Here is a 26,278-nt window from a genome sequence, read left to right as displayed (position 1 = left end):
AATAAATTAAATAGTTTAATATCTCAGTAATGATAACAGTAAATATAATGTTTAATATCTCAATAACAATAACAGCACAAACCAGCACAAACGTAGCACTAACCAATGAGACCACTTTGGTGCAATTTAGCCACAAATAAGGGGCTGTGTTACATAACAAGTAATACATTTAACGTTTAATATCTCAATAACAGTAAATATAATGTTTAATATCTCAATAACTATAACAGCACAAACGCTATTTTTTGCTGCAAAAACCTGCACAAACGTAGCACTAACCAATGAGACCACTTTGGTGGAATTTGGCCACAGATGAGGGGCTGTGTTACATAACAGGTAAGACCTATTATGTTAAATATTTCAATAACGATAACAGTAAATATAATGTTTAATATCTCAATAATGATACCAGCACAAACGTTAATTTTAATGGAAATATTTTTATTTCATTTCTGATTATATGAGGGGCCAGCTTCACACCTATTCAATATTTTTTTCCTAATAAATTAAAAACGAAAACAGCACAAACACTAAATTTTGCTGCACAAACCAGCACAAACGTAGCACTAACCAATGAGACCACTTTGGTGCGATTTAGCCACAAATAAGGGGCTGTGTTGCATAACAGGTCAGAAATTAAATGCTTAATATGTCAATAACAGTAAATATAATGTTTAATATCTCAATAATGATACCAGCACAAACACTAATTTTTGCTGCACAAACCAGCACAAACGTAGCACTAACCAATGAGACCACTTTGGTGCGATTTGGCCACAGATGAGGGGCTGGGTTACATAACAGGTCAGAAATTAAATGTTTAATATCTCAATAAGGTTAACAGTAAATATAATGTTTAATATTTCAATGATGATAACAGCACAAACGTTAATTTTTGCTGCACAAACCAGCACAAACACAGCACTAACCAATGAGACCACTTTGGTGCGATTTGGCCACAGATGAGGGGCTGGGTTACATAACAGGTCAGAAATTAAATGTTTAATATCTCAATAAGGTTAACAGTAAATATAATGTTTAATATTTCAATGACGATAACAGCACAAACGTTAATTTTTGCTGCACAAACCAGCACAAACACAGCACTAACCAATGAGACCACTTTGGTGCGATTTGGCCACAAATGAGGGGCTGGGTTACATAACAGGTAATAAATATAATTTTTTATATTTTAATAATGATAACAGCACAAACGTTAATTTTTGCTGCACAAACCAGCACAAACGTAGCACTAACCAATGAGACCACTTTCGTGCGATTTGGCCACAAATGAGGGGCTGGGTTACATAACAGGTCAGAAAATTAAATGTTTAATATCTCAAAAACGATAACAGCACAAACGTTAATTTTTGCTGCACAAACCAGCACAAACGCAGCACTAACCAATGGACATATTTTTATTTCATTTCTAATAATATGAGGGGCCAGCTTCACTGAGGTAGCCAGTCCCACTTCAGATTATTGAGCAGCATTCCAAATATTTCCAAAGACTAGAATTGCTTTTGTATTTCCATCTTTCTGCTTGGTAACAGGACAATGATTGGAAGAGCTTTTCCAAAGATTATAGACACTATTAGGCCTAATAACCCTTGCACTTCACATTATTAGGTAGCAACCCAGATATTTCAAAGGCCTGAAATGTCTCAGTGTTTCTTTCTATATTAATCTATGGTAACAGGGCAGTGATTGACCGAGCTTGGTCACTTTGCCAGAGATTGTAACACCAAAAGTACACTACACCTAAACCCACTGTCACTTCATATTATTGAGTAGCATTCCCAATATTCCCAACAAAGTAAGTCCCTTCAGTTTTTTCACCTATGGTAACAGGATTGTCCAAGCTTGGTCAAATCGGTCACTTTGTCAGAGGTTACAGATACTACATCTAAAGCCAGTCCTACTTTAGATTATTGAGCAGCATTCCAAATATTTCTAAAGCCTGGAATTGCTTGTGTATTTCCATCTTTCTGCTTGGTAAGAGGACAATGATTGGATGAGCTTTACCAAAGATTGAACACACTATTAGGCCTAACAGGGCAGTGATAGTCCAAGGTTGGTCAGCTAAGTCACTTTGCAAGAGATTGTAGAGACTATTTTGGTGTTAATAACGCCAATACTGCACTACACCTAAACCCACTGTCACTTCATATTATTAAGTAGCATTCCTAATATTCCCAACAAATAGAGTCCCTTCAGATTTTTCACGTTTTTTCACCTATGTTAACAGGATTGGCCAAACCTTCTCAAATTGGTCACTTTGTCAGAGGTTATAAACACTATATCGAAAGCCAGTCCTACTTTATATTATTGAGCAACATTCCAAATATTTCCAAAGACTGAAATTGTTTGTGTATTTCCATCTTTCTGCTTGGTAACAGGACAATGATTGAAAAAGCTTTGCCAGAGATTATAGACACTATTAGGCCTAATAACTCTCCCACTTTATTAAGTAGCATTCCAGATATTCCTGAAATGGGACTAAATGTCTCAGTGTTTCTTCCCATCTTTTTCTATGGTAACAGGGCAGTGACTGTCCGAGCTTGGTCACGTTGCCAGAGATTGTAACACCAAAAGTACACTACACCTAAACCCACTGTCACTTCATATTACTGAGTAGTATTCCCAATATTCCCAACAAATAGAGTCGATTCAGCTTTTTCAACTTTTTTTTTTACCTTTTTTCTACTTATGGTAACAGGATTGTCAGAGCTTGGTCAAATTGGTCGCTTTGTCAGAGGTTATAGACACTATTAGGGTTAATAACACAGCAGTACAGCAATTGAAGCTAATTCAGTTCTAGCAATCGTAATAACGGGGTTGATGCTGCCAAATTGACCACTGTGGCAACTGGACAGCTAGGCGCTGAAAAGAAAACTGGCAGCTGGCCTTTAGCAATAAGTAATCAGCACTGACAGCACATTAAAAACAGTTTTTTGGATATGTTATAGTAAATCAGCAGATTTTTAATGGTGCAGGAACAGTGTATAACTGTGACTGAAGTAGTTTGGCAGTCTCTCAGTTTCCCGGGGCACATAATTTCACATTTTGGGTACTAAAAGAGCAGATGTTTATTCTGGTCCCCAGTCAGCAAGACACCTGGTTAACTATAGGTCATGTTTCAGATACAGCTGTACATTTAATCACTAACTCAAATGCACTCCATTATGAACGTGAAGTAAAAGAGAGAGCTCTTCGTAAGTAATGTCTTTGAAATTGCTCTAATCACAGGCTGCATTTTTGGCCTTCAGTTTGGAACAGCCTAGATTTTAAAGCTATAGTCTTGGATTTGAACACAGCACATGTCAAGATCAGGTCTAATGGTAAAGTCAATTACACTCAGAATACTGAAGAAACCTGACATTAATATTAAGTCCACAACTGTTATGTTAACTGAATGTTAACATGTTGTGTTCAATAAAACCATGCAAACATAAAACATAATATAATGTTTTGTGTGGTATTACTTTAAGCAGACTGTGTTTGTCTATTGTTGTGACTTAGATGAAGATCGGAACACATCTAATGACCAATTTATGCAAAAATCCAAGTAATCCCAATGGGTTAACATACTTTTTCTTGCAACTGTAATTAGATACAAACATTATAATACTACTGCGTTATCTAGTGTTGATGTGCTATGCAGCCATCTTGGATTTTAAACTCGGGGGTAAGGCTGTCCTGACTTTCCAGGTAGGAAATTTGATTTGTAGGAGTGTTCCAGTTGAGATTTGTACTTGAATCTCAGATATTTTTGCATACATTCTCCATAAGGCATTCATAGTGCTAACTGCTGTTAAAGTAGAAGCTTTCAATAAGTAATCAGCACTGACAGCACATTAAAAACAGTTTTTTGGATATGTTATAGTAAATCAGCAGATTTTTAATGGTGCAGGAACAGTGTATAACTGTGACTGAAGTAGTTTGGCAGTCTCTCAGTTTCCCGGGGCACATAATTGTTAGCTACATTAGCCTTGTAGCAGCAGGGCTTTAAACACTTTAGGCACCAAACAGGCCTCGGATGACTGACTACACTTGGTCAGAGGGGGAAATTGACATGATTCTTTTCATGTTGGGTTTCTGTAGTAGCCTCTGAACCGGAGCTTTCACTGTTAGAAAGCTGTGGTGTGTGTGTTGTGGCAGATATGAATGATTATGTCTCGACAGAATGTTTAGTTTAATCTTTGCCTCTGCAGTAACCGGACAGATTGAAGTGTCAGTCTAAAGTCTATTAATGTTGCTGGGAGTGAAAGCAAGAGATAGAGCGACATGGGCAGATAGCAGATAGAGAGAGAGAGCGATATTAGTCTTACGGGGATTGCACACTAGGCTGGGCGGTGTTAGAAGGGGCTGAGATATCTCCAGTGTCCTCTCAAGGACTGCTATTCCCCGACTACAGCAACAACAATCAGCTCCAGCCCATTGTCCTCAATTCACCCAGCGGCTACAGTGCAGCGCGAGCTTCAATGGAAAACTGACATTGAATTAATTGACTGAAAATGAAGCGCTGCTGATATGAGGCAGGAAATTTCATAAAGCGTAATGAATGTACCGAGCTCCAGACAGTCTGATAGTGTGCCGATTGAACAGCTATGTTATTTGAAAGTACGAGGAGTCTCTGTAAGGTGCTATCGAATATGATTTCAGGAGTGTTTTTATTGATTACCTTTGTAAACTGTGCAAAAACATACAATTGTGGCTCGTATGCTTGTTTACCCGTAGCAGATATTGCAGGAGCACTGTACTATTTTGGGAAAACATGAATGATTCTGCTAAACTATAAATAGAATCTATTATTTATAACCACGGGTTTGTTTGTGTTTACTGGGACTACACTCAAGTTGTCACATATACACACACACACACGTTGCGTTGGCACTGAAAGCTAAGTAATTACACCTGTTCTTTGTTTGATTGTAATTAGAGTCTGTGTAAAAATGGTAGATGAGATTTGTAGCTCTTGAGAAACCCTTCATCCAGGACTGTAATGGGTTTGCTGCTTTACTAAAGCATGGGGAAATCAAAAGCAAGGCCAATCCAAAAGCATGGGCTCTGCAAGCAGAAGTTGTAGATCTTTATACAGCAATACAGAACACTATTCTATGGGTATTCCTTGGTCCTATAAGTGCTTAAAGGGGAACTCTGGTGTAAAATGGACTTTTTGTTGTAGTAAAAACATGATAAAAAGTACTTACCTTTGATAATTAGCACACTTTCATTTTTCCAGAGCGTTCTGAGCTCCAGAAATTTTAACAGTTTGTCCAAACACCATCAAACATCAGACTGGGTGACAAGGGGCATAATTTGCCCCGATACATTGATTTTTCTACCGCTATCCAGACTCAACGTAGCTCCACACCTCCTTGCTAGAATCTACGTAGACTGCATAGTGTAGCAGCCGGCGTCAGGAGTAATGGTGGCGCTCTGAGCTGAAGCTCGGGTTATGGGATGTAAACAGTGTTTTTAATAAGAAGCTTCGTGTGCACTTTTTAGGTTATTAATGCCTTGTTGTAAATGTCAGGGCTCTCCGGATTATATCAAGGAGGTGTGAAGCTACTTTGAGCTGGATGACAGTGAATCTCAGAACGCTGTGGGAGAACTTTTATCATGTTTTACTACACCAAAAGTCCATTTTCTTTGCACCGGATTTCTCCTTTAAGTGGCGATCAATCTCAAAACCAGGCAGGCCGAGGAAGTGTTGCAATTCGGCAGTAATATTCCTTGGGGAACCTTTGCTGCTCCTGCTAAAAAAGACATGCTAAAAACTAGTGGTGACAAACTGTTGAATTCGATGTCTCCTCAGATCATCACACCAGCAGTTGGTAAATTTTGTTGCTCCACAGCAAAAGCAGGCTTGTTTTGTTCACCTCTATAGTCAAAGCTGACCAACAATTGATCCCAAAAAGAACCTGGAGTCATCGCCAAAGACAATAAGGTTCTAGTCTTTAGGGTCTAGGTTTTTCGTTCACGACACCACTGCGGTTGGTTGACTGACGGTCAGCCTAGATGTTGAAAAATTAACCAAAACGAATATTCTGCCCCTTTTCAGTCCACTGACCATCTCTCACCAAGAGGTACACTATCCAAAAGTCACTCTTTATATAGGATCTCCAAAACAGCAACTTTACAGTAGAGAGAAAAAAACGTTCTAAACCTTCTAAACGTTCAATGAAAGTCAATGTAAAAACTTTAGTTTTGTAGTTTTGAAGAAATTCTATTGGTCCATTTATCAAGAAATTTTAACACAGTTAGAGTATTGGTTTGTTGAAAAATTGTAGTGATCTAAAATCGACAAAAATAGAGATACTTGCTTTTCATTGGACATCGACAATATAATTCTCTTACCTTCTCCTGGTACTGGCGTCGTGAAGAGTCCAGTGATTGGATGAGGGCAGTGGCGTGGCCGATGAAGACCGCATAGCAGGTGGCTCCCACGATCATGCTGAGCATGGTCAACCAAATATCGGACAGACTCTCTGGGGCCTGCCGACCGTAACCTATACACAGCATGTGACTCATGGCCTTAAACACAGCAAACGAGTACAGCTCACTCCAAGTGTCATTCTGCAGAGATAGAGAGAGAGAGATGGTAAATGCAAAGGGATTTTAAATGTTCATACTTCAGAGAAATATGGAAGTGAGGCTAAAGGCTAAACGCTATTTACATTTTAGTTTTTTAGCTAGGAAGAGGCTCAGAGAAGGCTCAACCATTTGAAACATTGCTGCTTCCTTCAGTCAGCCTCAAGCTTTACCCCTTTTAAAAGAACGTCAGGTTTGTTTTTAAGTCTGAGGCAAAATAACAGGATGGTAAATAAGCCTGTAAACCGTATCTGAGCATTTTACACCCCAAAAAAAGTATATATGTAGTATTAGTGGTGTAACATACACATCACACCACAGTCTGGGACATATGTGAACTCTGGTTAATTTGAAGGTTTATCCATAACAGTGTGGAATACAGTTTTAAAGGAACTATTATTTTTCACAGTAATAATCACCGCAAAATGAAACAGTGTCAAAATAAAAGTCACTAATACAAACAAACAGGATGTGTAAAAATAAACGGCACTAATACAAACAAATAGTCTCTTTTAAAGTAAAAGTTTCTAATACAAACAAACTGTCCGTGTCAAAGAGAAATCGTTAATTCAACTGAACAAACAGGCTGTGTCAAAATAAAAGAAAACCAATTAACAAACAGGCAATATTCTTCTTTATGTAAATTTTTTATATGTTATTTTCCAACTTTTTGTAATTCTATTTTCAGATTCTTGCTCATTTATTTGAGTTAATTTGTATTGTTTTTGACACCGGAGGGGATTGTACCTTAATTTCGTTATACTCTATTCTATTCTATATTAAAATTAAAATCACTAAACAAAAATGAACTGTCAAAATAAAAGTCACTAATATAAATGAATAAAAGGTAACACGATTTACTTTAAAACTGAAAGCTTTTCTTTGTTGATGATCCAAAAAATGATGTGATCCAAACTCTAATTCAATCTAATCTGTGAGTTTTAAAATCTGTTATACCTCTGATATTTTTACATCAAATTTTTATAAATTATTAATAGTGAAGGACACTGTTGTTGATGCATAGACCTTTATAATGATTGTTTCATGTAAAAGCACAACATGCTTGAGATTGAATAATATCAAAATATTAAAATGTACAGCTATGAAACATGTTAACAATTTTTTAATTCTCCAACATTTCCAGCAGCATTCACTACCATATGCATAGTTTTAATTTGAAATGTACTGTAACTAGTCAGGTAATAGTAATATTTATAGCATTAGCCTGCTACTCACTTTACTGGTTATATATTTACATTTAATTTCAGCCTATATTAAAGTCTTACATTCTTACATTACATTCTTACATACTACTTTCCCTGTGTTGGTTTTAGGATCAGTCTGTAGAGTAATGCTGGTCAGTCAGTTTGTGCTGATGGCCCGCAGTGGAGAGCCTGTCTCCCGCTGTCCCGCTCAAACAAGACACCATTAAATCTGCCCTTTTTAAAATGCATCTGTGGCCGACACGCACTGACACCCGGATAATTCCCGAGGCAAGATTAATTACAGACGCGGCCGTCCCGCACTGCCCAGAACTCCGCCTGAGGAGACAGAGCAGCGCCCACTGTCCTCATCCAGACCCTCTCATCATTAGACCCTCAGACCGACAGTCAGACTGAGCTCTGTGTGCGTTCAGCAAATCCTGCCAAGCTGCAGAACCGTCGTCACTGTGAGGAGGGGCTGATTATGAAGGTTTTGCAAAGAGACTTCCGAAAGCTTCCCGAATCTTGTGGATGAGGTAACGGGGAGCCCGGTGATTGTGGGAAAGCTTGGAAGGCTGGTGGAGGTCAGGAGGAGATGGATGGATGGACGCAGGGCTGGAGATATGAAAACAGTGGAGTGAACAGAGCTGAATAATAGATGCAGTGTGAGCACTTAAACTCCAAAATAGAAGTAGCAGAGAGTCCTGGTGGGAACCGCTCACACTGAACACACACACCCTGACACACACATACACACTGAACACACACACACGCGACACACACACACACACGCGACACACACACACTTTTATTTTCCAAATATAAGTGAGATAATACAGATAGGCCCATTCCCTTACAGGGGGCAGGTATCAGGGCAGAGTGTGTGTGTGTGTGTGTGTGTGTGTGTGTGTGTGTGTGTGTGTGTGTGTGTGTGTGTGTCACTGACCACAGCACTAATGTACATCAGGCAAACAACACTCACAGGTCAGGAGGAGATAAAGAAAGGGAGAGAGAGAGGAAGAGAGTGTGTGAGAGAGAGGAAGATGAAGACTGAGAAAGAGAGAGAGAGAGAGAGAGTGAGAGAGAGAGATTAACCTTAATTAACCTCCCCACAGCTCTTTCTCTCTTTCTCCCTCCTCCACTCCTCCACCTCCCTATCTTTCTCCATCCTCTTCCTCTCTCACTCATTTTCTCTTTCTTTCTCAACCCACTCTCACTCCCTACTCTTTCTGTCTCTATCATCTTCTCCATCTCTTTTCCCTCCCCCTCTCTTCCTTACACACTCTTGTTCTCCCTCTCTCTCACTTTCTTACAATCTATTCATTTCCTCCTTTTCTCTTCCTCTCCTTTTCACCCCACCTGCTTTGCTCATACACAATTACACAGTTTCTCCCTCCCCGTCTCTCCTGCTCTCTCTCTTTCTTTACCCTCTCTCTCACTCCATCTTCTCTTTGTCTCTACACTTCCCTCTCTCCCTTTCTCTCTCTCCCATCTCAGTCTCTCTTTCCAGCTCTCTTTCTCTAACCTCTTTTTTCATCTTTCTCTTCCTTCTCTCCTCCAGCCTCCAAGCCACTCTCCCTATCCATCCTTATCTCCAATTCTCCCCTCTCTCTTTCTCTAACCTCTCACAGACTCCTTTTCATATATCTTCCTTTCTATCTATTCTCTCCAATTCTTTCTTAACATTCTCTTACTTCTTCTTTGGTTTCTGTCCTCCAGTCTACATTTCACTCTATTCATCTCTTTTTCTGTTCCTGTTATGCGTCTCTTATCCCCTTCTCCTTCTCCTCCTTCTTCTCCTCTCTCTCTCTCTCTCTCTCTCTCTCTGTTCTCTGTACACTTCCCTTCTTCCTTTTCTCTTCCTCTCACCTTTCAGTCTCTCTTCCCCTTTTCTCTTTCTCTAACCTCTCTAACTCTTCTGTCCCTATATCTTTCATTCTCTTTATTCTATTATCTCCTCCAGTCTACACTTCAGTTCTCTTCATCCCTACACTTCACTTCTATTCATCCCTTTCTCTTCTGTCTTCCTCTCCCTTTATCTCTCTATCTCTGTTCCTGTACCCCCTCTCTCATCCCCTTCTCCTTCTCTCTCTCTCTCTCTCTCTCTCTCAGTCTCTCTCTCTTTCTCTCTCTCTCTCTCTGGTTGTATGCAGAGTGTTCTCAGAGCCTGACTGAGCTGAACACTCCTGCGTGCCCAGCGGCCGATAAGCTGCACAAACATCAGCCCAGCAGCCGGACCGCTGTCCGCTCCAATCTGGCCTGTTTACTGCGCCTTATCTGGAGCGTCCAGAGCTCCGCCTCCATTCAGCAGCACCGGACACTCTGTAATATACAGCTTTAATCTGCAGGAGGACAAGCGCTGGGCCTCTCCAAAAACAGCTTCATTTCAGCAGCACACACTGTATCACCTCCTTCTGCAGTAATGACACGGACACCGAGCGCTGTGTGTGTACACACACTCCCCGTCTCAGCCTGTGTGGGACGAGTTTAAATAAAGAACAAACGTAAGTGTGAATTATTAGGATTTTACAGGCGGTAAGGAGCTCGAGGCATGACCGTGTGCTTATTTTTACCTTAAAAAAGGGCCTGTTTATAGAACATGCACTAAATGTCCAAATATTTATGGAAACCCCTCTGTCTGAGGTGAACTTCATTAGAAACTGCACCTTTTTTCTATCGTTACTGAACATCAACAAATCAATCAAACAGACCCAATCAGTCTTTTTTCTGTTTGCCTAAAATCTGCACACAGATTGGCTAACAGCGAAAAAACCATCTACTCCTGTTTTCGTCCAGTATCCAACCAATGATCACTTTTAATTTTGAATAGTGCAACGTTAAGTTTAATGAGCTCTTTTTCACAAGGCTCACAGGAGTTCTACTCTCTGGTCATGTGAATCATCGTAAATTTGTATGCAGGACTTCCTGAAAGAAGAAACATTTAGCAGAATGTAAATTCTGCCACATTTTGATAACAGAGACCTCAGGGACAACAACGAATTTTTCTAGACATAAAAAAGGAAAGATAAGCACAAACTAGCGAGATAACTAATGTTAGCAGCAAACTAGCTAACATAATAATGTTATCGAGGAGAGCACTGACCTGAACTAAAGCTAGCGACGAGCTAGCTACACTTAACGATAAGCTAGCTAAACTTAGCGACAAGCTAGCTAAACTTAACGATAAGCTAGCTAAACTTAAGGAGCTAAAATACTAATGTTACCAGGGAGAGAGAACTAGCTAGCTAACTTAAGCTGCCAGCTAGCTAATCTTAGCGGCGAGCTGTTTGTGGGCAAAGTGTGATTTGCGACACATTTTATAATGAAAATGAATTGAATTTGATTCAGTTGACTTCAAGTGGTGACTTCTGATTAGTTATTAGAAGAGACACCTATGAAACTATTGGCAGCACACCTATTGCCATCATCCATCCAAGAGTCTGCAATGCTTCAAAATCTTTAGACAGCATTCCCTAAAAAGTGGAGACAGTTACTCCAACAAAAGCAGGACAAATACTTTAACAAACTTATTTAATACTTTTAATTTCAGAAGAACCAGTGATTTATCAGGTGTCCGAATACTTTTGTTCACATATGGCATAAGCAAATTACGCAGGAAAAAACTAAAAAATAGTGCATTTATAATACAGAGCAGAGCGAATACAGGCACAATAACAAAGTTAGCATAATCAAACAAATAAAGCACTAAATGTTTAAATGTGAGCCTCATCAAGCGATAGGTCAGCAAATAATGCAATTTACACACTTCCATTGTTATTCTAAATGCAGTCAGTTAAGAAGTCAATGTTGCTAATGAGTAATACCAGCTTTTCTTGTTAGCTACAATAGTCTTGTAGAAATTAAACAGTGTTAAACATACAAAATGTAGCTGTTTTGAAGATTCTTTTTTTTGTTCTTGTGTTTTTCCTCTTGGTTTGGTGGTTAAACATAGCGCCTCATTAGATAACAGTGTGAATGCATAATTTAGTACAATACACCACAATGACCCTAAACATGACTGCTGTTTTCATAATGAGATCTTGCTTATCTTTACTTATCTTTTTTATGTTATTTCACTGCTGAGAGTCTAGAAACTGCAGTTTTTACAACCCACAACCATCTGCTCACATCCCTTTAGTTTAGCCATATCTCTGATTCCTATATCCACTTGTCAAAATGGGAGTCTGACCTTTTGCCACAAAGCTGAAGAACCTGGACTTGAGCTCAGAGTTCTCTGAGGTTTACCCCCGTTTATTATAATTTGCTATTTGCATGGTTTACTGCTTATTTATAGTTGGTAAAAAAAAAAACTTATATAAACTACAGTATAAATGACATTTAGACTGCTGCTGGCTGTTCTACTGTAACAAGCGACAGATCAAGCGAGGCCAGATGCTGGAAAGTGCTGGAGAACTTGTTTAATTAAGGCCTGTCCAGGGACAGAGTAACATTCCACAATCAAACACCAACTGCAAGACCGAAAACTGGACAAACTGTGCAGAAAATCAATATAAAGAGGAGTGCAGAAATTAAATGAAAAGTAAGAGACTTCACAAACTTCACAAAAAGTGTTTGTCCTACTATATCAATGTTGGATTTGGTGCTGATTTTAAAAAGTGAATCAACGTTGATATGGTAACGGTATTTCAAGGCTGCCCAGGGGCTGGACAATGAAACTGAAACACCTGTCACACCACATCCAACAGGATTAACTGTGGACGCTGTAAGAGGAAGCTGTCTGAAAGGGATGTTCAGGTGCTAACCCGGATTGTATCCAAAAAACATAAAACCACGGCTGCCCAAATCACGGGAGAATTCAATGTGCACCACCAAAACTGCCCGTTGCCACAATAAATTATTGTGATCTTAAACCAGGTGTTTCAGTTTCATTGTCCAACCCCTGTACGTTCAACCTTTAATAAACCATAGCTCACTAAAAGTAGAAAATCCTATGGTTTACAGAGTGTTAACAGTAAACTTACATCACTGTATTAAAGCTACAGAAGATAAAGAATGTTACCCACCACCACTACCAATCTGATTAAACATCTGATCTCAAAAACACTAAAACAAATAAAACATAAACATACCAAAAGGTATGGTGAAGAATTGGTGCCAAATTAAAAAGCAATTACTGCAAATGGAAGTAAAACACTTTTCCATCCCTCCATCCAAAAGGTTTTTGAAATTGTATGCTGATGAAATGTAAAATGCTAGTTTTAGGCAGAAGTTTGAGGACATTGTTTTGATTCAACGTTTAAATTGTAACATTTGCACAACCATTTAACACCAAATGTTGTTTTAACGCTGAAGCAATGTTAAAACAACATTTAGTGTTAAATGATTGTGCAAATGTTAAAATTTAAACAGACATTACTTCAGTCATATTTCAACCACATTCAACGTTGAACACTCTGAACTCTGTACAAAGTTTCTCAATGTTCTTTCTTCAGTAAGTCTGATTTTAGTATTAAATGTGACATGCCCAGTGTGATATGATTACTTGTAAGCCAGCCAGCTAACGTAAGTGTGGTGTAGATGTGCTGGACTAAAGTATTTGCACTTGGTCATAGTCAGCATGTCACATTTTTTAAATTTAGTATGGACTCGAATCCAAATACCATTTAAAACATTACAGTTGCAGCATTACACTTTAATCTTACTGGTTATTTATTACTGTTAATCTTACCAGTTTGTTAGTGCTCCTTTAGGTTACCCTGTAAACTCAATGAAGGCAGTATGAGACTCTTGACCTGTTAGAGTGTCTGGCTCTGCTTCTGGTCTCTACTGTGCAATTATTCTGTTCGCAAATTTGTTTAACAACAAAGTTGAACATTTTCTTTCTCTTTCTTTTATTTTATTTCTAAAGACCAAAAGGGAATTGAACCATGGTGTCCATGCTTTTCTACTTTCATCAGTTTTTCTAGTCATCGGATTGAATTTTTGAAGAATTAATATGTAAGATACTATAACACTCAAAATAAAAAAAGACTAGACTAAGAATAAAGAAGTGCCTTGTAAATGAAAAACACAAATTTTCAAAATCTGTCAAGCACGGAGCTGTTTAATAATAATAAATTTATTAAATGCTGTAATTAATAACCCATAACCCAGTAGTTTTATGCACTCTGAATGTTGGCAGTGTGGTGCCACAACACATTTGCAGTTTGTGTAATCGTTAAACACTGTGTTTTTTTTAACGAGCCTCGATTGCTAACGTTTATGAGTTTACATTATTAATGCAGGAGGCCCCACATGCATATCCCACAGGACAGTGCAGTGTTTTTTTTAAGCTTTTATTGCACATGGCAAAAGTCATGGGACACGATGCATAACTATATCCTCTTGTTAATGTTTTTTTTTTTAATGATAGATGCTTTTATTTGTCTTCTATTGTTCTATTGTTAATATGTGGACCAGAGTCATGTTAAACACCTTGGGCCATGCTGCACCGAAAAGAGCTTTAAGAGGATCTACTATCGAAAAATTGTTGATGTGCATAAAGCTCATAAAGCTGAACAGGGTTACAAAGTGATTTTAAAGACATTAGAAAGGAATCTGTCTACAGTACAATATAATACAGTACAGCAATGAATGTACAAATGGAGACAATTTGGGATCGTGGCTACTCAAGAAGTGGCCACCCAATAAAAATGATTCCAAGAGTTCTTTTCAATTTACTTTTTCCACTAAGACTTGGAGTGTTAAATGAGTGTGTTCAATAAAGACCTGCAGGATCGTCAGTATATTTGTGGGTGAAGACCAGATCACATTTCATAATGAATTTATGAAGTAAAATTTCAAAGAGTTCATATACAGCTCTGAAAAAAATTAAGAGATCACTTAAAAATGATGAGTTCTTTGATTTTACCAAGTTAAAAACCTCTAAAATATAATCAAGAGGAAGATGGATGATCACAAGCCATCAAACTAAGTAGAACTGCTTGAATTTTTGCACCAGGAGTGGTGTAAAGTTTTCCAAAAGCAGTGTGTAAGACTGGTGAAGGAGAAAATGCCAAGATGCATGAAAACTGTGATTAAAAACCAGGGTTGTTCCCCCAAATATTGATTTCTGAACTCTTTCTTAAAACCTTATGAATATGAACTTGTTCTCTTTGCATTATTTGAGGTCTGAAAGCTCTGTGACTTTTTGTTATTTCAGCATTTTAAATAAATGCTCTAAATGACAAGATTCAATGTTCATTTTACTCAAACATATATCTATAAATAGCAAAATCAAAGAAACCAAAGAATAGTATCGCCAAAATATAATTCTTGCAAAAAATACACTAAAATATATTTATATTTTTTATGGGCAACAGACCTCCAGTGAAACATTACCTAAGCAGTGCGTCTGTGGCTGAGGTTCAAACTGTGTAAGTGAGCTGATTACTCAGCTCAGTGGTAAAGCGTACACTGTTTCTCAGGCTATAGCTGGCCTATTGGGCCCATGTTAGCAGCATTTAGTTTGCCTCCCAGGGGACGTATCGTATGCATATGGCAGCAGACAGCTCAGCACGTATAGCTCCTCTCTGGGGTTCTCCCTCAGGAACAGGAGGAAACCCTCGCTTGCATAATAATGCATTTGCTCATCCGAGCCTTCATATGCCCTCGACGCACAGACGCATTCCTCCCTTCAGTCAACACTGCCTGGTATTCATTAGCTCCTGCTATTCCTTCTGAGATTCGGCTAATAGGGTATATGGAAATGAGAAGAATGGATGGATGGAAGACAGAGTAGAGAAGAGTAGAAAAGAGGGAGAGAGGTAAGTAAAAGTGGGAATCAAGCATAACATTTTCAGCACATTTTTTGACGTAATATTAGTTTAGTTATGTTGTTTGGTGGGTTATGTTTGTGCGTGTGTTTGGTATGATTGTGTTGGTTCTACTGGTACAGCATTGTACACTCCACTGGTGTTGGGTTGGATGTGGGATAAGGGTCTCCACCAGTGGGCCGCCATTTTACAATAGATTCAATGCTCGTTTTTTTTTGTTCTTAATTAACTTTACTCAGTGGGACTATGTTCTGGTCATGTTAATTCTCCCCCAATGACACTATAGTATATAGCAGGGGTTGGGCCAGATATATATACCTACGTTTACCTACGTTGAGATAAACTGTTCTGTAATTGGGTTCAACAACCCTCTGGGCTGGAGAGCTACTAGTCTGTAGCACTACATCCCATTACCTATCCACAGTCCCCCCAAACAGTAATTGACTTGGAAAATATCTGATCCATGGCCACACTTAATTGCCGACTCTTGGTATATAGCATTAAACACTGTATCTGTCAAGCATGGTGGAGGAAGTGTTATGATCATAGCTATGTATGAGTTTGAATGAAACTGGGTTCTTTGCACATATGGAAGCTATTCCTACTGATACAAACAGTAAAAGTGCTTCACAGCTTTATAGACCTGCTGAAAAATCCAATTCAAGAACCCTTATTGACTGCATACAGGGGTTAGACAATAAAACTAAAACACCTGGTTTTAGAACACAATAATTTATTGTCCTGACGGAGAGTTCTGGTGGAAACAGGAGAGTTGAGGTGCACATTGAATTCTGCCGTGATTTGGGCGGCCATGGTTTTATGTTTTTTGGATACAATCCGGGTTAGCACCCGATCATCCCTTTCAGACAGCTTCCTCTTACAGCGTCCACAGTTAATCCTGCTGGATGTGGTTGGTCCTTCTTGGTGCTATGCTGACATTACCCTGGATACCATGGCTCTTGATACATCACAAAGACTTGCTGTCTTGGTCCCAGATGCTCCAGCAAGACGTGCACCAACAATTTGTCCTCTTTTGAACTCTGGTATGTCACCCATAATGTTGTGTGCATTGCAATATTTTGAGCAAAACTGTGCTCTTACCCTGATAATTGAACCTTCAAACTCTGCTCTTACTGGTGCAATGTGCAATTAATGAAGATTTGCTAACCAGGCTGCTCCAGTTTAGCTATGAAACCGCCCACACTAAAATGACAGGTGTTTCAGTTTCATTGTCCAACTCCTGTATATCTAGAGCATTAAACTAGTAATACAAAATGTTTAAAAACATTAAAATGGTTGTAATTCCTACACATATTCTCTCATATTAAAGCTGAAGATCTGTATTTTAATTTTAACTTCTTGATTTACTCCAATATACTGTGGTCCATAGCAAAACTAATATTTATTGACGTCTTATTTTTTATGAACCCGACTCTACACGGCAGGGGTCAGCAATCCTATCAGCAGAGAGCCGGTGTGACTGCAGGGCTTCATTCCAATCAAGCAGAAGCACAGCTGATTTCACTTGTTTAATCAGCTGGTGGTCAAACACTTAATTAATTTGGCTATGTAAGCTACTGCTAAAGCTGCAGCCACATGTATCTAGGTATTTTTTTAAATGACTTTTTATCTTAAATTAAACAACGGTACAAACAAAAATGCAGTGTGTTTAAAAGTGTTTTAAAATGTGGAAGATTTAAATGGAGAATGTATATGGAGAAAACTGAGCTGTCTGAATATGCTGATGTCACGATGTGTGCACGTATGTATCTGACTGAATCCCAAATACCTCCATATATAATAAAATAATCATAAATCCTTAAAAGTACTTCAGCACTAGGTTTCAGATTTTGAAATATTTTTAAAATATTAAAAAATGTATAACACATAATGCACGCATCCACACCAGACTTCTCTGACTCCATTGATCACATGACCCTACGGCGTTCCCGCTCTCCAAGTTACTAATTGGCTCCACCTGTCCTCCCTAGTATATATATATATATAACCCCCAGTTTGCTCAGTTCTTCGCTGAGTACTGAATCTAGTTTTCCTAGCTCATCTATGATGCATTTCATTGTTTTGCCTCCTTCTTTACTGAGCCTTGATTACCTCTTGCCTTCTATCTATCTATCTATCTATCTATCTATCTATCTATCTTTCTATCTTTCTATCTATCTATCTATCTATCTATCTATCTTTCTATCTATCTATCTATCTATCTATCTATCTATCTATCTATCTTTCTATCTATCTATCTATCTATCTATCTATCTATCTATCTATCTATCTATCTATCTATCTATCTATCTATCCATGTATCCATCCATCCATCCATCCATATTCTTTATTTAGCCATGCAAGTCATTAAGAAGCCTGGCCACTTGAAGCATACAAAGACATGTTATAATACATAATGATAACTATAAGATATTACAATATTCTACAGGAGTAGAACTCACGAGCCGTTATGTAATTACACAGTAATTATAGCATGGCTCAGTGTGTGTTTATAAGCAGGCAGCTTTGAAAGTCATACTGCAAAGTCACAATGCTTGCTAGGACTTTTTTTCTATTGATGTATTATAACATATAATAAACACTGATTATGAAGCATTTTGATCATAATTTATAAAGCAAAATATATATTACATATAATCATGCATTTTCATAAATATTATTAGCCATGTTTTTATCTCTGTGTGGACAGAAATATATAAAAAAGGGATTGGCGATTTACGTTTTTTAAAATATCTAGATAATTGTGGACGTTGCCTAAGTTTGCGAAAAACCCTGCAGCTACACTGGCCTTTTGCACTTAAGGTTAGCGACCCCCTACTATATACAGACCACTGTGTATTTATGGTTGTGTTATATTTGGTCTGTCCTTGGACATGTGAAAGATTTACTGATAGATTTATGTACTAAGCAATCTAACAAATGGAAGGAAACACAAGGAAACACTAAAAACACCCGAACAATGAACTAAAAATTGAATTGTGTTGGTTTGATATTGATTCTCCATATGGAACTATTCCATTACTTTGATGCGTTTTAATGAATTGTGTTAATAAAAAATGATAAGGCGCCTGTGCTGTATGTGCCTGCCTATGCTGTTATTGTGTTTAGCATGTTTCTGCAGGTGCACTACCATGATTGGAGCACCATATAAAAGGGTCTGAAACGGTCTGACCTGGAAGAAAGATGTTTAGGGCTCCTCCTTTTTCATGACCTGGAAAAGCATCCTGCTCTGGCCAACCTGGCACCCTCAGTTCTTTCTGTTTTTACTTGTGTTACAATTTCTAACTTGTCTATGGGGGACAAGCAGGGGTTGAGTGCCATTTTTTGATTATCTTTGCTTATGGTCTGCTACCAGGGAGTTAGGTTAGTTTTGTGTATTTTGGTTTCTTTAATTTCAGGTTTAGTGCCGCTCCTGTCACTCCTGATGTTCTTGGGTGTGATTCGGGGCAAAAAAGACTACAATACCTAGAATGCTATGGACTACAAACGCAGTGACTTTACGGATCATATGCCACAATGCCGTGTTATGTCACCTGAGTTGTGAATCGATTCACCTGTGCTTCGGCCTACTTAAAGACTCTGTTTTCCATTGCTCCTCACTATGTATTATCCTCTGTGCATACAAAGTGTTATTTTGTGTATTAGTCTCCTGATTGTCTGTGTTTTTGACCCTGTTGTGTTTTTTTTTTACCCTGATTTTTGGATTTCCCCTTGGACTGTGTTGTTTCCTGGTTTGAACCTTGCTCTGGACCCATATTTAGTTTTGGATTACCCTCTGATAGTGTTGTTTGCCTGGTGTTTGACCCTGTATTGCTGGTATGTGCGTTTTGAGCCTTTGGTTTATGTTTACTTTGTATATATTTGTAAATAGTGTAAATATAACCCATTTAGCAGCACATCTGCATTGTCTCTGTCTTGCCTGGCCCTTCTGACACGTTAGTTGTTTTAATAGTAGTTAGTTTTGTATGTTATTTTGGCCTTTGTTCACCACTAAAGCTACATTTTTGTATCATTCTGTAAATAAAATGATTCTGATTCATGCAATCACACATAGTCGAATGTTTATTCCGTTAAAGGGTCTGGGGAGGGAGCCCACGGTCATTTTCTGTTATAGCCTGACTCTAGACCGGGTCGTAACAGCGCATAATGAAATATATTTTAATAGTCTAGGCCACAATACCACAAAAAAGAAGACAATGCAGTATCATAAAGCAGGATTATTTATGAGAAAATCCTATAGAATGATCCCAAATCCCATTATAATCAACAATTAGCATTTATACACCAACAGAACAAAGAATGTCAATGAACGAACAGCAAGCCAAAAAGTCATCTCAGGACATACTGTACACAATACACACACACACACACACAGCCTTTGAACAGTGCCTGTATGCCACTAAAGCATTTCTACTGATTTACTTACGGCAAACACAGCTGAGCATGAGGGCATTTAATGCTAAAGCACACACAGTTAATCCTGTATGTATGCCTGTGGGTGTGTGCTCATATGCTTGAATGTATGTACAGCCCCTTCCAAACGCATTGGAACAGTGAGGCCAATCCATTTATTTCTGTAGACTGTAAATATTTGAGTTTGGGATTAAAATGTGAATATAAAGCACACCATCAGCATTTTAGCTTTTATTTTCAGGTATTTACTAATTTATCTGGATCTGATACACAGTTCAGAAAATATCACCTTTTGTCTGAATCCACACATTTTTCTTGTTAGCAAAAGTACTATAACATGTGTGTTTTGTTGCAGAGGTGTATCTTGATACACAGATTATTCAAACAGCAAATAGTGCTCAATGTCTGAACACTAAGTTTCAGATTTGGAATTTGCCTGTGCAGACTGTTCATTTATACTTAAAGGAGTAACCAACATGAGTGTGGTGTACTATGTAGCAGATATCCAACACGTAGACCAAGAAAAACTACAGCAGTTTATGTAAAAAAAAGAAAACTGTTAAAGACATCAACAACAATTTTCTGGGGCAGGAGTAAAGGTATTACAATCTACTGTTTGACAGAAGAAAGTCATCACTGGTGTATTAAGTAACAGATGTCAAACAGGCAAACCAAGGAAAACTGCAGCAGTTAATGACAGACATATTGTGAGTGCTGTAAAGAAAAATCCTAAAACAATTATTAGTAACATCAACAACAACCTCCCGGGGCACTAGTAAATTTATCACAATCTACTGTTTGCTCTAGACTTCATGAACAAAAGTACAGAGGCCTCACCAGAAGGTGCAAACTACTATTAGAGAAGAAGGAAAGGAAGACCAAGCTGGAATTCGCCAAGAAGTACAGAGACAAGCCAATGGACTGATTATGGATTAATAAGACATAGATTGACCTCCACCTCAATTTAATAGAAAAGCTAATTAAAGTTTGGAGAAAGAATTGAAGGTATCAACTTTGGCCCAAAGAAGATGGTGGGGTTTCTGAATGGTGTTGACACATGGTGTCTTAAAATTGCATGTGGATGCAGGGTGAACAGTTTTCTAAGATTTAAAAAAAGAGTTTTCTGGAAGTTTTGCTGAGTAAATTCAGTGATATCCAGTATAGAATCATGCCTGTTTTGAATGCATTACCACTTGAGGGCCCAAAGATCACAGCATCCAATATTGACAGTTTGGTTGTTTGACTGGTTGTTGCTCTGTCTCATCTTTTTGGAAAGGGGTTATATATTTAATCATGTTTTATAGGGAGTTCTGGTTGGTCTGGTCAGTCTGGTTGAGACTGGAGATTGATCAATCTACTCTAGTGTTTTTTAGCAAAATTAGCCATTTATATCTCCTGTCCTAAACTAAAGAAGAAACCTCTATTCGATTCACTGAGGTCAGTCATAAATCATGTTCATTTTATTTTAAGCCAAACTGTTCCTTTAAGGCTGTAATAGGAAATAGAGGACATTACAAAAAAAAAAAAAAAAAAAAACGATAGAAGACGAATAGGTTTTTTGACATTTTTACTGCCCAACTTGATGGTCAGTCTAAATACATCAATCATCAATTGGCTGAAGCCTGTCTCTCCTCTCTCCTCTCTTTCTCGCTCGCTCTCTCTCTATCTCTCTCTCTCTCTCTCTGAACTCGTCCTCTGATGTTTTTCTTTCTCTCTCTCTCTGATCTCAGGAGGGTTCATGACCCCAAGAGAGACCGCAGTGTTAGCCAGCCTGATTCCACAAAGAACCCTCTGAAATTATAACTAGGAAGGGTGATTTAATCGGATTTCTTGAAAAGTAAAGTCGTAGGGAAAGTGTATCCCAGCTAATCCTGCTCTGATCCCTAAACCCAACTGTGTTTAATGTTTTGAATGGGCTGCAGCGCAGAACTCACGTTCTGAAACTGGGCTCTGTTAAGATCCTGATCTTGTCTAGAGAGTGAGAATACAAACTGCAAATACCTTCAGTTCGTTCTTTTCACTGATAGTTTGGGGGAAAAAGGTACTCAACAACTGTGCAATGACTTGGCAACCTAATCTAACCTAACTCATGTAATGTGAACCCTCAAATGTTTCCTAAAAACATAGTGTGAGATTTTACAAGCTTTACAGAAGGTAGACAGAAATGCTTTTTAGCCAAATATTACACTTATTACACAAGATTTAATAAATACTTTATCAAATCAAGTCGAATTTAAAAAACTCCCTCAAAGCTGGAGGAGGTAGAAACCTTGGTAGGAACCAAGGCTCACATACAAGGGGGGCACCATCCTACCACTGGTCAGACAGCTTTTAAATGAGTATTAAAAATTTGCCAAAACAAATAAAACAGTGAATTGATGCGGTATTCAAAATCTATGCAATGCTAAGGCTGAACCAGTTTATAAAATACTGGGATAAATGGATCTAAACCTTCCCTATGGGCAAAACTAGCACTGTGTAGGCCTCTTACTATAATAATGTTTTGTGGACGATATATTGTCCCACAAATTATTGCGATAAACAGCATTTTTGTAATTTAAAGAAAATGCCACTGAGATAATTATACACTTTTTAAAAACAGCAAATATAAAATGAATCATTTATTATAATTAGTTAAGGAGTTATATATATAATATACTTATAGTTATACTTTTTTAAAATTTCCATAGCATTTTACATTAGTTTATATATTAATGCCCCTATTTCTTTTATTTTTGAGAAAATCTTAATGAATAGTAACAATTATTATTATTATTATTTTTATTATTATTATTGCTGTTGCAGAAAGATGCACGTTTTAAATCAGATAGATTGGGGTATGTGTGATTGATTGTGTGTGTGTGTGCACCCGTGTGTGCACTGTCCTACCCCTCTAAACAGGTTCTTTTATGAAGGATGAACAAAAAGACCAGCTGCTCTGGCACGTCTGTGGTCTAACACACAAACCCCCGCACACACACACACACACATAGAAATGTGTGTGCGTGCACCCTTTTATCTCTGCTGTCATCACCCTGCCTCGTTTCACCAAACGCCATAGTGTGTTGCACCACACACACACACACACTTCCTCTCTTCATCACTCCACTAATCATAGCCATAAATATCAGAGAGGAAAAACAGAGAAGACTAAATGAAAAGAATGAGAGACAGAAGAAGGAATCTTCACTCATATATATATAAACATTGTCTCTGTAAAACGAGTCTTTAAGTGATTCAAAGATAGGGGTGGGCAATATTATATCGTATACAAAATATCGTGACACAGAAATATCATGATATTAAAAATCCATATCGTGATAATAAGACTGTTCTGTCTTAAAAGAAGTCTATTATTTACTGTGAAGCTTTAGGTTTATTTATTGTATAATTATTTTAGTTTGCAGTTTATATGCATGCACTAAATATTCTGCAATATTTTTTGCTGCATTATATTATTTTATGCTATATTATATATTTTGCCACATTATGATTACACTGTTATACTCTTATACTATATTCCTGAAATGAATGACTTATTTTAGTTTTCTTATATCGCCAAGTATATCGTTATCGCAAAAATACCCTGAAATATCGTGATATTATTTTAGAGCCATATCGCCCACCCCTATTCAAAGGTGAATAATTTCCACATGAATACTATATATTACATTAGCAAAACTGACCCAGGATCTTAAATTTAGGATTCAAACACTACAAAGAAATTAAAAAGTAGAGATTTGATAAAAGTTTGATTCATCCTAATATGAAACAACTGTAATTTAAGTTTAGGTTAAGTAGATGTTAAATAATGTTGAGTTTTCATTTTGGAACCACCAATGGCCCCACTGTATCTTACTCCATGCGCAAGGTGCGTTGTGATGCTCATTGCTATCTTACACCCCGCCAAAAGCCTATTTTCATGCTTTCAGCTGCATCATTTAACCTCCTAGGACCTGGCTTCCACATGGGTGGACATCACATTTTGGGTTGTCTAGACCACAGCACTAAATTCTGCTCTACAAGGGCCTGGTGTCCTCTTATGAGGCCATTACACACTCACCTACTGGTGGCCAAAGAGTTTAACATGTTTCGATTTTGTTCAGAAATTTAAATGAACAGTAAATACAGTAAATGTGTATGTTTTACTTTGTTATGTCTTCATGTTGAAGCAGAACTTCAAATGAGCCATATTCCTCGAAGGGGCACAAGTGTTGTTTCTACTTTTGCTTTTCACTCAGGTTCAGGCGTTCATATGTGGACATGACTTTTCTCAGAAAGTACATCAGGTAAAAAGATAATTCGTTTTTACACTAATCAGATGCCAATTAGCCCAAATAGCAAAGAGAAATAAAAAATGCATGTCATGCAAAGTTTCGGGTTTTAGGAGGTTAAATAGCAACAGTGCTTGTTAATATATCTATGCTGATGGGCGTGGTGGTCTGGAAAATAAGTGCAAGGGTTTCGCAGGAATGTCTGGGCACCTGATTGCTTATAACCAGATTTATCACTAATCAAGCATTTATAGCACCAGCAGTTTGGATGCAGCTTTGGCAACCTAGATGAGGGCAGGACCTACAGGCCCAGCTGCAACATCTGTGGGTAAATGTGTTGCTGAATGCCATATGAAACCTCTATGCTGGGTATCAATGCACCTTGAGGTGACCCAACATGGTACTAGGGCCTCCTTTCTGCTGTATTTTGTTTGCCAATAAATGAATCCCTTCACTCCAATATTGTAATGACTGTACAGTTGCACATATAAAGTTTCTAAGCAAGATTTATTTAAAGGTCTCATTCCATCGTTTTAAACAGACTAGTTGTGGTGTCTAATATATATGAATGCCAGGTGAGCAGTTTTTGTGGAAAAAAAAGTGCTCAGATGTTTCTATTAAGCCCTGCTTTACTGGTTTCTGGTCTTATTTACTGGTTTTTGAAGAAGGACAGGATTTGGCTCCCCCCTCCCCCCGCGGACCCTCCCTCTCCTACTCCCCATGGTCACACGAAACCCCCACCCCCGCCTCCTCCGTCCTACGCAGGCTTCAGCGCTGTCTGTGGGCAGTCCTGAGCCAAGGTGGGCGAGGCCATGAACTCATGGGTTGACGTAGATGTCTAAGCCTTTCCTGATCAACTCGTATTTCTGAGGATTTTCTTTTAATAGCTACTGCAGACAACGGAGGCTGAGGAAGAGGTTCCTATGCAGTAGGGGTGGGCGATATGACCTTAAAACAATATCACGATATGCCATGGTATTTTTTGTGATATCGATACTCTTGGCGATATGGCAAAACACCGAATTAAAAAAAAAATATTTCAAGAATACACTACTGCAACAAAATGAAAATTAAATCGTACTATTGCATATGATATGGTATGTCACACCCCTAAGTGAGATAGTAAGAAATACAAGAATGTTATTAGATATGTAACTGAAGTCAATGATCCAGAATGTCATGATGCTAAAAAGAATCCAAACAAAATATACTGGACAGATATAACCGGTCTATAGTAGATATATAATAGGAAATGAGAACAGCTAAAAAAAAAAAGTAGTACCCTGATGTGATAATTAGGGGTGGGTGATATGGCACGATATTTCAGGGTATAATATTGTTCACAATATGGTACGATATGGCACACCTCTACTTTGCAGCATACATATATAACTCAGAGAGACCTGAAAAATTTCCTCTTTAGTCTTTAGTTGCAAATGATACTGCATCTTCCATCCGGTAAGGTAACTGCATTATACAGCAGTTATCAGTTATGCTAATTGAAAGGTATGTCACATGAGCAAATTACATTATACAAACGATGTAAGGCATAGAGGGCCACATGCAATTCCAGCAATTACCCCCAATGAGCCATCATCCATGCTTCTGGAAGCATTAAGTTGTGTATCCATGCCACGGCAGCTGAATAAATCTAATTTAATTCAATTCAATTATGCCACTCCTGTGTTGTGGCTCTGCTGGTGAACTGATCTGTCTATTTAGCATTAGCATAGCGGGGAGTGTTATTGTGCTGTATTAACACATGCTGGGCCAGATTGCCTATGCTACCCTTGTCCCAGCCTACTTCAGCCCATTGTTACTGAGTCCCGCTCACGCTGTGTGGCAGAATTCAATGAAGAAGATTCATAATATGCTCTGCAAAAAAAAAGGCTATGGACTATTTTAGCTCTCCTCAGCTCTCCACAGGCAACCAGACAAAAGGGAAGTAAAAGATAAAGAGAAGACTTTGTAAGCGTTCGAGCTCTAGAACTTGCTG

The 26,278-nt window shown here is 38.2% G+C and overlaps 1 protein-coding gene across 1 annotated transcript in view; it reads right to left on the bottom strand.

The window, feature by feature from the left end:
* Positions 1 to 26,278, bottom strand: part of LOC103039547 (potassium/sodium hyperpolarization-activated cyclic nucleotide-gated channel 2) — a 105,656-nt gene that overhangs the window by 45,397 nt on the left and 33,981 nt on the right. Inside the window, exon 4 of the mRNA XM_022678964.2 lies at positions 6,364 to 6,582. Within this exon, the coding sequence (XP_022534685.2) occupies positions 6,364 to 6,582 (219 nt within the window). The remainder of the gene's footprint in view (positions 1 to 6,363; positions 6,583 to 26,278) is intronic.

Source organism: Astyanax mexicanus, chromosome 4 (genome assembly GCF_023375975.1).
Source record: "Astyanax mexicanus isolate ESR-SI-001 chromosome 4, AstMex3_surface, whole genome shotgun sequence".
NCBI classification, from domain to species: domain Eukaryota; kingdom Metazoa; phylum Chordata; class Actinopteri; order Characiformes; family Acestrorhamphidae; genus Astyanax; species Astyanax mexicanus.
This window is presented reverse-complemented; position numbering and strand designations above follow the sequence as displayed.